Raw genomic sequence first — 14765 nt, 5'->3', positions numbered from 1 at the left:
AATAAAATAATCAGGTGGCTAGCAGACCCGCTCTACAACCACACTAAGCAACTGGTTAGGGAGGGGTTGGGATGAACAAATCTGCTGGGTTTCTAAGAGCTTGAAAAGCCACCGGAAGCACCTGCTTCTGCTGCTCACCTTTTACTTCTCTGTGATCTCCATTCTCTTGCGGCTCTGCCTTAGGAGGGGCCAGCACGGCAGCCTGAGTGACCACGGCCTGCCCGGCAACAGTGTATGTGCTTGCCGGGGCCAGTCCAGCCACACTGGTGACAGACACCGCTGGGATCTGGTGGACGACGTGAACTGTCTGCACGACGGGCTGCTGGGAGGTCGAGGTGGTCACGGGGGTGGCAACAGTGTAGGTGACGGGCTTGATCGTTGGCGGCAGCTGCCGTTGCACAGCGATTAAAACGGGCTGACTAGACAGAGGTGAGCCTGCCGAGGACGACGGGAGCAGGGATGAGGCTTCAAGTCCCACATTCCTCCAACCAGAGCTTCCCTGAACCAACTAGCTACAATCACTCAGCAACCACTCACACAGACTAATTTAACAAAATAGAACGCAGCCCTCTGTCACCTTGTAATGGTAAAGTCACTCATTATAAGAAAAAAAAGCAGTATTTTAATGCGGCTATTTAAGTTGTATATCTAAAGGCTAAAAACACAATCTCTACTCTATCAGATTTCTTACAACACCTCTTCCCACAGTTCTTTCCTCATGAAAAAGAAAATGACAATAAAGGATATGAGAAGCAGCTGACCACTGAGGCCCAAACAAGGGGGCTACACTCCCCCGGAATCAAAGTCTTCATCTTACAATGGGTGCAAGAGAACTGGAAAGTTCAGAGACAGAGTTGGGCCACTATAACCTCTGCCAACCAACCTCTGCGCTTTTTGGTTTGGGCTTAGAGTAAGGAAAAGACACACCAATGACAGGAGCTACAAATGGGGCAGGGCCGAGGGGGTGGCCAGCATGGCCAGGAATTCCAATATATCAAAACGCACATTTTGCCAACCAACTAGGAACCATAACAGAATTAGTTTGGATACATTTTCACACTGCATATTTTTAAAATAAATTCCCCAGGGCACACATTTTTACTATGCAATGCGACTGTATAAGTAAACCGTGAAATGCTCATCTATTCATTAAATGGACATTTTTTGCTGCCAATCAATGTCTAGTTTATATAATTTATCTAATCTCTTCTTGAGGGGAAACTTTTTCATGGAATTTTGAATGACAAAGCGATTAACTGAAAAACAGGTTAACTCTAAATTATTTCAGGCATCTACATAGTGTGACATAAAAGAATGTTCACTGATTTTTTTAAAACACTCACAATGCTATTAGTTTTTAAGAGACACTCAGGTACTGTGCAGAAAGTATCAGGTACAAGGTACAAAGGAACAAGGTCTCTTGCTATTTCTTCTCTGATGAGCCTGGCTCAGGCACCCGTCTGACCCACCCCTATCCCACACGCCTGCCCTCTGCACATCTCACCTGGTGCACTCTGGGCAAACCGTGCCTCCTGGATGACGGCGAGTTTGGGCTGTGAGGCCCCAGGCTCAGGCTCCAGGGGGGCCGGTGAACCTTCCCTTGACAGGCTCTCGGGGGTTTGGGCACCACTGGAGTGAGCAGACAGCACTCCAGCGTGATTGGGAGAGGCTGGGGCACTTCTGTGTTACCAAAAAGAAGACAGTGGATTTATACAGGTAAAGTACTCATAAAGCTGTTTTGTTGTTTTAATAAATCTGTTTTGCAAAAAGGGCTGTAATTTGTTTTCTGCCAACCAACCACAGTTCCATAAGTCTTACTTTCTCAACGAATGCCTGTGACCTGAGACGGACACGCAGCGAGACTCACTCGGCTGTGACAGAGGCACCGTGTGCTGGGGCACTGCTGCTCCACGCCCAGCGCAGGCTACAGAGCCAAGGAGCTGGACTGGCTGCCCACTCTAAGGAGCTCCTGTCCATAGGCAGGCAGCAGGAACTGGCGGTGTGCGAGCCAGTGGGGCTTAAGACTTATGTTACGGTCATTTCTTTTTTTGTTTAAAAACCATATCTACTAATGAAGCTAAAAACGTGTAATTTTAAAATCAGGCAATTAACACTGTATAAACCAATCTTGAATTTAAGCAGCTAAAAGTTAGCTTTAAAGAACTTTTCAAATGTGAGGGGAAAAGAAAAGACACTCTTCATCAATGTGGCATCATTACATTGCCGACTCATCCTATTAACAATATGCAATGAGTTCACTGAAGCAACAACTGCTACACGGGAATGGAGTTTAAGTAAAACTTTAAAAACAATCTGATTTGTTTTGGACCACTAGAAACAAAAATAATGGGTAGCATCCAACATTGTTTTCAAATCCCCATCCCAACATTTAATCATAATGCATTTGGGCAGTTCCTTCATTTTCAAAAGGAAAATTCACCAATATACATCGAAGGCAAATTTACTGACCATTAAGTGAGGTCTTTTTGTTTGTCTTTTTTCCTTACCTAGAGGAGAGCGGTCCCAGAGGGGTTCTAAAGCAAGGCACGCCCCTAGGCCGTCTTTTCCTAAAAGCCTGCTCTATTAATTTGCTTTCAGAGGCAGGATCTATCCTCCAGAATGAGCCTTTGCCTGGTTCTTCCTGGGAACGTGGTACTTTGATGAAATAACGATTCAGAGAGAGATTGTGGCGAATTGAATTCTATGAAACATAAAAAAATACGTAGAATTCATATATTTCCTTGCTGAGAAATAAAAATGTGTCCCAGTTTTAGTGCCCTGCAAAGCAGAAACCTAGGTGTTGGGCTCCTGCAGAGGGCAGAGAGGTTTAAAAGCAGCACCGCGCTGGAAGGAAGTGGCACTCTCCCCTAGGCGAGGGAGGAGCTTGGGCTGCGACCCCTCCACTGGAGGGAGCCAGAGGCTGCCACGTGGCTTCTATGGAGAAAAGGACACAAGGACAGGGGCTCTGTGCATAGCATGGGAGGAGGTACCGGAAGGCCAGGAAGGGAACCGGGGAAGGGGAGGGGTGAGAAATCCCCACCACACGGAAAGAGGCTATTTCCAAAGGGAAAAATGTCAACTTCCATTGTTTTTCCAAGTAGGAAACCAAAGACTATTACTGATCATTTGACCCCTCCCCTGTTTGGAGATGAACAGAGTCGAGATAAGCCAATCCTTTAAATTACTTTTTTGAGCACAGAATTAGCTTATAGAAACTCTCATAGCCATTTAAATGATTTAATCCAGTATAAAGTTTTTGGCTAACCAACAGAGGAGAAAAATGAGCCAAAGGTTGAGAAGTATTACTGACACTATCTTCTAGTAATAGAACACTTTGCAAAGTACTTCTATAAACGTGTCTTATTTGATCCTCACGATAATCTCAAGGCATGTAGAGAAAATCTCTCTCTCAACTCCCAGTCCATTTTATTACAAAAAGCTCGGCTCACAGTTTACAGACGATTTGAGGAAAGCTCCCCACTGCAACCTGAATAACTGATGGCAGCAAACCTGATCCTGAGACCTCCAAGAGGTCAGGAAAAGCTAGATAAAAGCCATGTGTTCAGATCATTTCATGCATTTATATTAATGTTTAAATTTAAAATTCATAAATTAAACTACTAAATTTAAAATTCATAAATTAAACTATTAAAGTTTCAAAATGGTAATAACTCAAGGTAAAATTTTGGGCTATCTAAAAATCATTTCTAAATTCCCCAATTAACCTTCTAATAGAACTGCTAGCCACAGCCTGAAATGCTGAATTGCCAGAGGCGGCTCTGAATCAAACCATGTCAAATACTACTTGACACCCAATCCAAGTGCCTGTTCAAGGACCACACTAGTCACAGGCCACAATTAGCACCGTGACACCTGTGGACATCAGTTGTTTCACTGGCAACATGAAGGGGCTGGCTAGCTTGTGTCTGCGATTTGTGAAATTGTTTATAAATAAGCGTATTATAGAAGATTTAGAATATTTTAATAACCACAGATACTTGCTATAATGTTTCATCATAGAGTTTAGCTGATAACCAACCAATACCGTTCTATCAATTCCTCCAGGAAATCGAGTTTGCCTGTTAGTCGTGCCCCGTCCAAGACAGAGAATCCTTCTCCAACTGCACTCAGGCCTTTTTAAGTTTGGAGTAGAAGGCAGATTCCAAGATTGGGGACTGAGAAAAAGCAAAGGCAGATGATGACACTACAGAATACTCTCACCGTGAGCAAGGCCATCCTTAACGACGGCATGTGGGTCAAGAGTTCCTCTGACTGTACTGTGTGGAAACCTGGCTACTCAGCAGGAGCTCAGGAGTGACCGCCAAGCCGCAGTGTAGGACAACATCTGCAGAGGGAGGTAAGGAGTCCCCAAGCAAAGACTGAGGTAGATTAGGTTAATGTGCATGTTGTTAGGAGGAAAAACGGAAGTCAGCACAGTGGGAATCTGGAGGCAGTAAGTGCTATTTCAGGCGATGGGGCACTAGGATTTCTACCAACTGATAAAGGACAGGAGCAGGGTCAGCAATGTCACTTTTCCATTACCCCTCACACTACTGACAAACTGTAAAGTGCTTAGATCAGGGAGTTGCTATTTTCTGTTCTGAAAACATAACAGAACCCAGTCTGCACCATCACACTTGGGTCTAACTTCTTCTCCACTCTAGCGACAATCCCATGGGCAATTAGGCCCAATTTATAAATGGTCACCTGTGATTTTTCCAGCCAACAAGACTCTAGAAAATATGAGGAAGTAATAAGAGACAGTTAATGTAGACACAAACAGAATAAAGTAACTATACTGCTAAGGTAATTTAAGGCCTTTGTAATTTGATCAAACCAAGCTACAAACATTAAACTCACACTGATTCAGATTCCAATGATTCAAAAATTATTATTAAGTATTCAGAGAAAAGACAGGTTATTATTCTTTAAAACTAAATACAAAGAAAAGGATCTGCAATACTGAGCACTTTCTCTTTCCCCAAAACCCCCCCAATTGTGGCTGCGTTCCAGAACCCACCCTTCCTGAGCACCAGCCCCTCCCCTCTCCTGTCCCCGACAACTGCAGCTTGGTCCCCTCAGCTGACAAAGGCACAAAGCTGGTCAAGCGTGCTTGTTCTGTCCTGCCCTTCCTGCCCTCTCTGTTAATCCCACTCAGCACTGAGCACTCTATAGTGTATATTTTGCAGAGTAAGGACCTGTAAAGAAATTTATGAGAAGGAAACACATTGAGTACCTTCCAGAAGGAGAGTCCAGGATGAGTGCAGAGCACTCCCTCTATCTTAAGAAACCAGCTCTGGTCCTTTCCAAGGCCGAGAGCCCCAGAATTCCCAAACTTTTCACAGTCACAACAAATACCTCACTTTGGGCTGGGTAAAATTATAATTATAAATCATAAGAAAACATTTTAGCATAAATATACAACCAAAGGAAAGAAATATGCCATCTTTCCAGATAGGGCTACTCAAACCCTCTTGTTTTATCCTAGAACTTCCTCTGGATTAATCAAAAAGCTTTGCCATGGGGAGACAACGTGAAACACCACAAGTCAGTCTGAAGGGCAGCTGTGGACTTTCAAGAGTGCTCAGAACAGGCGTGGTGGGAAGGGTCAACACGCATCCTCTTAGAAACTGACGCAGAGCTCTGGTTCAAGCACCCTGGGTCCCCTGCTCTGAGAAGCACTGCCCGGCCACTGCCAACTCCCCCACCCCACAGGGAGGGCAGGATGCAGTCTGGAAATCCACATTTTAAAAATGGGCTGTTTTGGTTGAGAGGGTTTTTTTTTCTCAAAGAAAAAGGATCTGGCTCTTACAAAACAAGGTTGCAAAATGGAAAGACTTTTGTTTTAAGCCAGGAGAGAGGAAGCCGGCATAAGGTCTTAGACACACAGAAACTTCAAATGCAGTCACTTTGGGTAGCTCAGAGCATCTCATGACAGAAAAACAGCACATGCAGGTCAGTACTGGGGACAGCTAAGGAGCGCTGAGGACAGAAAGAAATTGAGAGTGCATGTCCATAAATTAAAGGGAAGGCTGGAGCAGGAAATCCCTTTCCCACTAAAACAGCTGGAGGCAGGTGTGAAACGTCCCAGGAGCAGCCTTACATGAGGCAAGAGGTGCAGAGTCACGCTTACGGACCTTGATCTAGACAGAAATGAAGATGTTTCAATAAAAACAAGTGTTAATGACAGTTCAGCAGAGAGGCGTGCCTGCCTTGCAGTTACATCTGTAACTCTCTGCCAAGTGGGCTGTGAAGTCGATTCCAGGAGCCAGCAGCAATCAGTGCACGCGGGTCATGTCTGAGTGCCATGCCTCTCTGTGACCGTGGCCCCTGATGACCTGACTAACCCCCCAGGAGACAAGGCCAGGTGGAGGTGGCCCCTGAGGGCTGGCCTTCAGGCTTCAGCCTTTAGCTTTCTTCAGCAAGAAAACCTTGTGATTTTCGGAAGCAGTTCTCACATAAATGGATGTTAGGAAACACAAGAAATATGACCGGAAGGGAAACAGGTCATTGAAAGTCTGCCAGGCTTTTCAGAAACATAAACTCCCATAATGCCCAGCGAATTGGCATTTCAAATCATCAGAATTCTGCACATAGTAAGCTGCACTTAATTCTACTGCACTCCTTGACAGAACACTCTTGAGACCTCACCTGTCTGTACACGGGGAGCTGTAGTCCACGTGCAGTCACCAGACGTGGACACAGATTATCATCCGTTCTGCTTTTGTTTTATATTTCCTTTGAAGCACAACTTCACTGTTATAGATTAAAATATGGTAAATACTACTAGGATTTATTGTGCAATGTGTTAAGAGACCTGCCAGGTAGCTGGATATGAAAGTATTCTCCAAATCCAGCATTTTCCTCACTGCCAACTAAATGCCGCCTTGCTGTGAACAGGGAGGCAGGCAGGGCAGGGTGCTCACGCTCCAGGCCAGCAGGGGAGGCTGGGTCTTATTTTGTACCTTCCACAACTAAAGACTCTTATGTGACTAAAGACTCCTCACAAAGGAAATATTCAGGATTTGGTTGGTAGACTATTTTTATTACAACATGTTTCTACATCTACAGGTAGAAGAAAAAGTTTATCCTGCATGAAACCGAAAACGGTTACCCCTCACCCCTACCCACATCACTTGGTAATGGTTATAGTTCAGCAGAAACATTTTTCATTTTATTCACTAAGCCTCAAAGGAATTCTGTAGCCATTCCTGGTTACTTAATGAATTCAAAAGTTATAAATGTACATTTCTTCTCTTTTATTATGCTTTTAATATTTTATATTTCAAACTTACCCTTTCCCATATTGTCTGAATTAGTGAGGCTCTACTGTACATCCAGTAAATGGCCACACATAACACAGATACACAGAACAAGAAAAAACTACACATTGTAAAGGCTCCAAAATTAAACTAAAGGAAAAGGTTAAACAATGGAAACATTATGCACTGATTTCAAAGTGTCCTCTGAGGAGGCCCGGGTTCCCCAGACACCCTAAGAATGGGCTGAAGTACAGGTGGACAAGCAGGTAGGCTCCCCAGTTTAAACCAGGCAGCGTTGCATTCATCTCTTTTATATGCTGGCCAACTGGAGAAGATGTCTTTTGAAGAAAGGGCTCCCCAGTAAAACAGTTTGAAAACCAACTCTGTGCCAACTTCAAAAAGCTATGTACGTCAGTAGATGTAGATAAGGAAGACAGAAGAATGCCAAAGTAAGAGATGGGCTTGGTTTTTGACTCTCCTTCATTTTAGATGTATGAAATGAACAGCAGTGGCCAAAAAGAAACATCTGAAACAAGCCATGCCTTTCCCATCCATGGAGACCATGCGAGTAAAAAAATGCAGGTTGATATTTTCTTCTAGAACCACTATTCCTTCTGCTCTGCACTAAGGAAGTCAGAGTGAGCATAGCAACAGCGGGCCTCTAACACTTCTTCTCTTAGCAAAAAAAAAATCTCACTCATCTCATCCTACCTTCTTAACTTGAGCCCAAGTTAAATAAAACAGCAGCTTATTTTTCTCTCAGTTGTCAAGTGGAATCTACAAGACATGTAACAGAAATACTTAATAACAAACAGAAATGGATTTACCTGCCAGCCCTTGTCCGCAGTCCTGTAGTATGGATAATTTTTAGTGATGTGCGTATAAATTCCATTTAGGGTGAGTTGTTTATCAGGAGCCATCGTAATTGCTTGTACGATTAATTGTGCATAGGAATAAGGTGGCTTTGAATCATCCTGTATTTAAATTAAAAAAAAAAAAAGAATATTGAAGTTACCAAAATTTTGACTAAATTTACTAAAATTCAGGATCCTTAGTGTTTTTAAGTGTTCTTGTGATAATGCTTTGTTTTCCTGAAGTAATATAATTTGATTGCAGAGCATTTGGAAAATTTGGAGGAAGAAAATGGAAAAAACATACAGCAGCATAAAAAAGAATATTAAAACCACACAAGGAGAAAGTCCAATGGCAAAACTGAAAAAAGCAAGAAAAAGAGAAAAGTTGTTTGACCTCAGTAGGGTCCAGGGCAACGCTCGTTAAATCACAGCCAGAGGCCTGTCCCACAGTAAAGTGAAGAGTTGGGCAAGGCCAGCAAAGATGAGGGGCAGAGTGAGCTGGCGCTCCCTCCCAGGCCCTGGTGGGATCCTCGTGTGTACAAGGAGATGGTGCAAGAGTACCCTGCACCGCAGGGCAAAATGACGACCACTCAGAACCACTGAATGTCCATCAACAGAGGAGCTCCTTACAGAAGGAAACCCCAAGCAGAGGGGAGCACCATAAGCCAGACGTAGGGTTACTACACTGGGGTCTGAGGCCCTAAGTTAGGCAGGTACTGTTTTACTGTGCAGGGCTGCTGTGCACCTAGTACCCCTGGTCACAGCACACTCCAGGCCACCAGTGGCTCCTTCCATTGTGATGACTCAGATCCTCACACACATGTGCACAAGCCCACTGGTGCACCCCTGGTTGTGAACTGGGAAATACATGTATCAACACAGATGAACAGCAAAATGCAACGTCAAATGCAAACAGTAAATTGCAAAGAATACATTTAAGATGATACTCTTTATGTGAGGTTTAAAAATGAACAATTTAGACACTGTTTAGGGATAAATACAAATGGAGTAAAAGAATAGACAGGCAGAGGGACTGACGGACGGATGGGGAAGGAAGGCAGATGTGCCAAGGAAAGGAACGTGGGCTTCAACTGCACAGGCCACGCTTAGTCCCGACAGCCTGCGATGGGCACATGCTCTGTACAGAAAGACTGAATCACCTATGATCCCAGCACCCCAATTTTAAATAGCTAATATTCCCCAAGCACTTAGGTCAGGCTCTACCATGTCTGCCCCCACGAGTGGGCACACTCTGAGTTACAGGAAAGGGCCAGGTGGTACAGCCAAGCTGGAGTCCGTGCCAGGCGCAGAGCACAAAGCCTTCCTCATTGGGCTTATGCTGTTTGGTGTGTTTCCTTGGTATCTTTTTTCTATACATTTCTAAAAACCTTTTTTTTATTGAAAACTATAACACAGAAAGGAAAGCCCATAATACATCTGTATCAGAAGAAAAATTTTTGTAAAGTAAACATCAGTACAACCAACACTAGGTCGAGAGAACAGCCCTCATCCCAGAAGCTTCTATATGCCCACCTACCTGGCCACAGCCTCTACCTCCCAGAGAGGCCACCATTATTCCTGACATTTTATAATAATCAGAATCCTGCTGTGATTTATTAAGTTTTACCATCTAATAATGCATTCTGAAACAATACAATTGAGTTTTGCCTGATTTTAAACAGGCAAATGGACAAAAATGGACTCCTACAGAAGGTGCCCCTTTGTGCCTGTGCCACTTGCCCAGCACCCTCTGTGCAAGGCTCCCAGCTGCTGTAGGCAGATGGTGCATGGCTATGGCTTATTCATTCTCATGGCTGTACTGTGTTCTACTGCGTGAATATATCACATTTTATAAATATGTAATTAAAGCAATACCATGTATGGTTTTTTTTTCCTTTGGTGAGGAAGATTGGCTCTGAGCTAACATCTGGTGCCAATGCTCCTCTTTTTGCTTGAGAAAGATTGTCCCTGAGCTAACATCTGTGCCAATCTTCCTCTGTTTTGTACGTGGATTGTTGCCACAGCGTGGCTTGATGAGCTGTGTGTAGATCCGAACCTGTGAACCCCAGGCTGCCAAAGCAGAAAGTGGAGCATGTGATCTTAACTACTACCACTGGGCTGGCATAGTTTTATTCTCTTTTTTCACTTAGCATTACATCAAGAGCATTTCCATATCAGTAAATATGTTGCATAATATTCCCTTACTTAATCATTCTTTCCTTATGGGGCACTTAGGCTGCTTTCAATTTTCTGTTTTATAAACTTTTGTTGAGACTTTTGTCCATTTCTTTTAGACAAAGTCCTAGAAGGGGAATTACTGGGTCAAACAATAAAAGTATGCAGGGTCACAGTGTGGACCATCAACAATTACTGTCCCCAAAGGGCAGTGATGTACCCCCCAAAGTGCGTACATGTGAATATATGTGCACATGTGTTCAAACACCTGTACAGGCACAACCTTCAGCATTTGGGACAGCAGGACTAAACCCCAGGAACAGTTTCCTGGGACACAATGCAGGTCATCCCGTGAGGACCAAGAGGTTCTCGTCTCCTTCACTGTCTGCTCTGCTCTGAGTACTTGGGCCCATGGCTGCCACTGGGGAGACCCCAGTGCTAAATGACTGAAAGGATGCATTCGTAAGACCCCAACACCAAGAACATCCTCAACAGTGACCCCACAACCAGCCCGCATCTGCTCAGATGTACACTTCTCAAAAGGCCCTGGTGCAGATGTTACTACACATGCAGGCCATGAAATGAGGACAGCTGGCTACATGATGGCCTGTGGGTTCTGTTTCAAGGCTATAAAACATTTACCTTTGGGCTGTCTCCACCTGAAGCTTCCTTTTCATTTTCTGGCTGTGAGCTGTCGGCCATTAAATTGAGGTCAGACGGTATCACACGGCCCATTTTGTATCCCGAAGACCCCGCTCCCCTGGGGCTGGATGGGCATGAGTTTGCAGCACTGTGGACGAGGAAACGTTGTTCCTATCAGTCTATTATAAGACTATTATGTACATCACACTGTGCTTCAATAACTGTCTCTGATTTCAGGGAAAACAAATTTAAAAAGTAAAGAGAATATCAGCATTTCCTATGGAAAAATGCACTCATTAATTCTCTGTGAAATTTAAGAACACTTCAAGAAACATGCGGAAATCAGGTATTTGTTTCCAGGTGCGTCATCTCATGTAATCATAAAACAAACTCTCAAAGGAGGTAGTGGCTCACTTGTTTCACCAGTGAGGAAACTGAGGCTCAGGATGGTTATAGAACTTACCAAGGGCACAGAGCACACGCCCCACTTGTCCCCTCCCCAATGGGGAGCTGAGGACAGGCTATGATGAAGGACGAGGCCTCCAGCTACACCAGAAATGTCAGGGAGAGTGTGGAGAGAGGGGGAGGGCAGCCAGGCCGAGAACAGGTCATGTGGAAAAGGGATGAGGCCATGGACACAGACACTCATGCAGGCTGTGAATGGCACCAGGAACAGATGCGTCAGATCAGTTAGGTAGAAAACAGAAACAGGAACGCATTTTTAAACATGCGCTTTTTTTTCACAAGGTAGGGCTGGGGCACTAGGAATGTTCTTTTTTTTTTGTGAGGCGATCAGCCCTGTGCTAACATCTGCCAATCCTCCTCTTTTTTTTTTGTGCTGAAGAAGACTAGCCCTGGGCTAACATCTGTGCCCATCTTCCTCCACTTTATATGGTACACCGCCACAGCATGGCTTGCCAAGAGGTGTGTCAGTGCGCGCCCGGGATCCGAACCGGCGAACCCTGGGCTGCCGCAGCGGAGCGCGTGCACTTAACCGCTTGCGGCACGGGGCCGGCCCCAGGAATGCTGATTCTTGATCTCTGTGCTGATTACAGGCCACGTTCGTTTGTGATAACTCGCCGAGTTGTATATTTAGTTTACGCCCCCTTTTCTCAACAGTGCAGGCATATCTCGCTTTATTGTGCTTGGCAGATACAACAACAACAAAAAAAAACTGCAGTTTTTTGTGAGGAAGACTGGCTCTGAGCTAACATCCATTGCCAATCCTCCTCATTTTGCTGAGGAAGATTAGCTCTGAGTCTGTGCCCATCTTCCTCTATTTTGTATGTGGGATGCCTCCATAGCATGGCTTGGTAAGCTGTGCACAGGTCCGCACCCGGGATCCGAACCTGTGAACCCCAGGCTGCTGAAGCAGAGTGCGTGAACTTAACTACTACACCACTGGGCCGGCCCCCAGATACTGTTTTTTACACGACCTTCTACCAGCAAAAAGATTACAATTTACTGAAGGCTCAGATGATGGTTAGCATTTCTAAGCAATGAAGTATTTTCAAATTAAGGTATGTACATTGATTTTTTAGACTTAATGCTATTGCACACTTAACGGACTACAGTACAGTATGAATATAACTTTTTGTGCACTGGGAAACCAAAAAATTCGCATGACTCGCTTTATTGCAATATTTGCTCAATTGTGGGGGTCTGAAACCAAACCTGCAATATTTCTGAGGTCGGCCTGCGTTATACTTTAAAAAAGAGAATGAGCTATTGAAATGAAACAATACCAGGATAAGAATGTTTAAAAGTCCCGTAAGTTATAGAACAGTATGTATGGTTACATCTCATTAGTATTTGAGGGAAAAAAAGACAAGCATTGCAAATGTATAGAAAATTTCTGGAAAAAATATCTAAGAAACGATAGTTACCTCCAAAACCTGACCTGGAAAGGAGGGACCCAGGAGATGGAGAGGGAGGAGTAGGGAGGGCCCTGCACACTCTGTAGCACCTCTTAAACTCTCTACCATGAATATGCACTCAACTATTAAACAAGTGTTTACTGCATGCCAGGAACAACTCTTAAAGCACCGGAGAGAGACAGGAATGAGAAAGACAACAAGACTGCACACATGGACCTCACATTTTATGATTTTAAAAACTAGCTAACATTTAAAAAGTGTCAACCTGGGGAAGGTAAGTGGCCTGCTGGCCGGATGATGGCTCTAGAAAGGCAAGTTTGCGCCACCCGTAAGCCGCCCACAGTCGGGCCTCCACTCTGCGTCTCACCTAGCAGAGGTGTTACATTGGTCAATGCTCGCGATACTGAGAATGTCACAGGGTGTGGGGAGGGGACGAGCAAGGAAAACAGGATGAAGACAGAACAGAGGGCGAGGAGAAGCTGGGCCAGGAGCTGATCCAAACCCTGAAGTTTCCAAACAACCCCCTTCCCTGAGTGCCCATGGAACTTTCCATCTCCACGCTGCTCATCTAGTGTCTCGGTGCACCCATCTCCAAGGCTGCTGCTCCTATCACGAGCTGTTAGCCTACTTGCTAAACACAGGCTTTTGAGCTCCTCTGTGAATTCTGCTCACTTTCCACACAGCACTGAATAAAAATCTGGCCGCCGTGTTGCTGGCTTTTGCCTACCCAGTGGCACTCTTACTATCTGGTCCATTTAGTCACACACAGACGAATTCAACCAAGTGGGAGAGACAGAGGCAGCTTCCTCAGCAGAGCAGCCATGGGAGAAGGCAGAGAAGGGTCTTAACGCCAACGGCAGCTGCATGCCCAAGGTGCCAAGCACAGGACAGTAGCCAGAGGCCAGCAGGCTGCTCCCTCCATTTAACCAATAAATGCAACACAGACACCTTTCCAGAAGGCCTACTATTGATGCTGGTTTTTAAGAAAGGAAACATAAGTACTGGACTAAAGGCATAATCCAGAGCTGCCAGGTCCCTTTGTGCCCTCATTTGCTCTGCCTCATGCAGGGGCAACCCGAGTGGATGAGACGGCCCTTCCCACTTCCCAGCTATGCCCTGTGTACAGACCTGCACAACAAGAGCCTGACTCTAGAGAGAAGCAAATGTATTCGTTTCACACCTAAGTCTAACATCACTCACAGCTAAGAAGATGCCTAAGTACATATGCCACTCTTCTAAGAGCCAACAGAACATAAAAGGATTGACCTGTCTGAGCCTTGCCCCATGGTCACCGTGGACCCACATTCACAGTGGAGCTCTGCTTCAACCACACGCTGCAACCTAACCCAAACCAAGAACACACATCTGCAGGGTTCCGTGGCTGTTCTTGACCTGACTCGCAGCTACTGTCCTCTGAAAGCTTGGCACAACCTGACCGTTGTGCAGTGGGTTCCGGTTCTGCTCCAGAGTGTGCCCTGAAGCTGCCCTCCTCTGCTTCCAGTCTCTCTTAGGATATCATGACAAACACAAGTTTGTCACTTCACTCTGGTCAAACTCATCAATCCAAAGTAGAAGTCATCCAAATTGACATGAAATTGTAGCATGCTAACAAAACTCAAAAATTTTTTTGTATGAAAATGAAAACCTATCTCAGACTTTAGATCAATATGACAAATTATCTGTCCCTTCAACTTATACTCAAATAAAAAGAATCTGTAAGTAAAAACCAGGAACATTTGGGAACTGTGTTTCATAACACAAGAAACTGAGAGCAGACAGTGTTTGGAAACTAAATGGTATTTTAAGTGCCCTCAGTATCTCCCTCTCCACGTACTTAAGCCACAGAGAAAGGAGAAGGCGTTGCTGTGTGCTCCTGCTCTTCCTGTGACATATGATGGCTTCCGAAAATCCCAAGGCAGGAGGACTGAAATGTGGATGTGGTCATGAACATCACA

The 14765-nt window shown here is 44.8% G+C and overlaps 1 protein-coding gene across 1 annotated transcript in view; it reads right to left on the bottom strand.

Moving 5' to 3' along the window:
- Positions 1–14765, bottom strand: part of FOXK2 (forkhead box K2) — a 95041-nt gene that overhangs the window by 16714 nt on the left and 63562 nt on the right. The window contains exons 5-9 of the mRNA XM_087441903.1: positions 10934–11081; positions 8090–8236; positions 2508–2701; positions 1505–1680; positions 139–435 (exon numbers count right to left, since the gene is read on the bottom strand). Of these exons, the coding sequence (XP_087298029.1) occupies positions 139–435; positions 1505–1680; positions 2508–2701; positions 8090–8236; positions 10934–11081 (962 nt within the window). The remainder of the gene's footprint in view (positions 1–138; positions 436–1504; positions 1681–2507; positions 2702–8089; positions 8237–10933; positions 11082–14765) is intronic.

The sequence above is a fragment of the Ceratotherium simum genome, chromosome 16 (genome assembly GCF_057802395.1).
Source record: "Ceratotherium simum simum isolate JZ-2026a chromosome 16, ASM5780239v1, whole genome shotgun sequence".
In the NCBI taxonomy this organism is placed as follows: Eukaryota; Metazoa; Chordata; class Mammalia; order Perissodactyla; family Rhinocerotidae; genus Ceratotherium; species Ceratotherium simum.
This window is presented reverse-complemented; position numbering and strand designations above follow the sequence as displayed.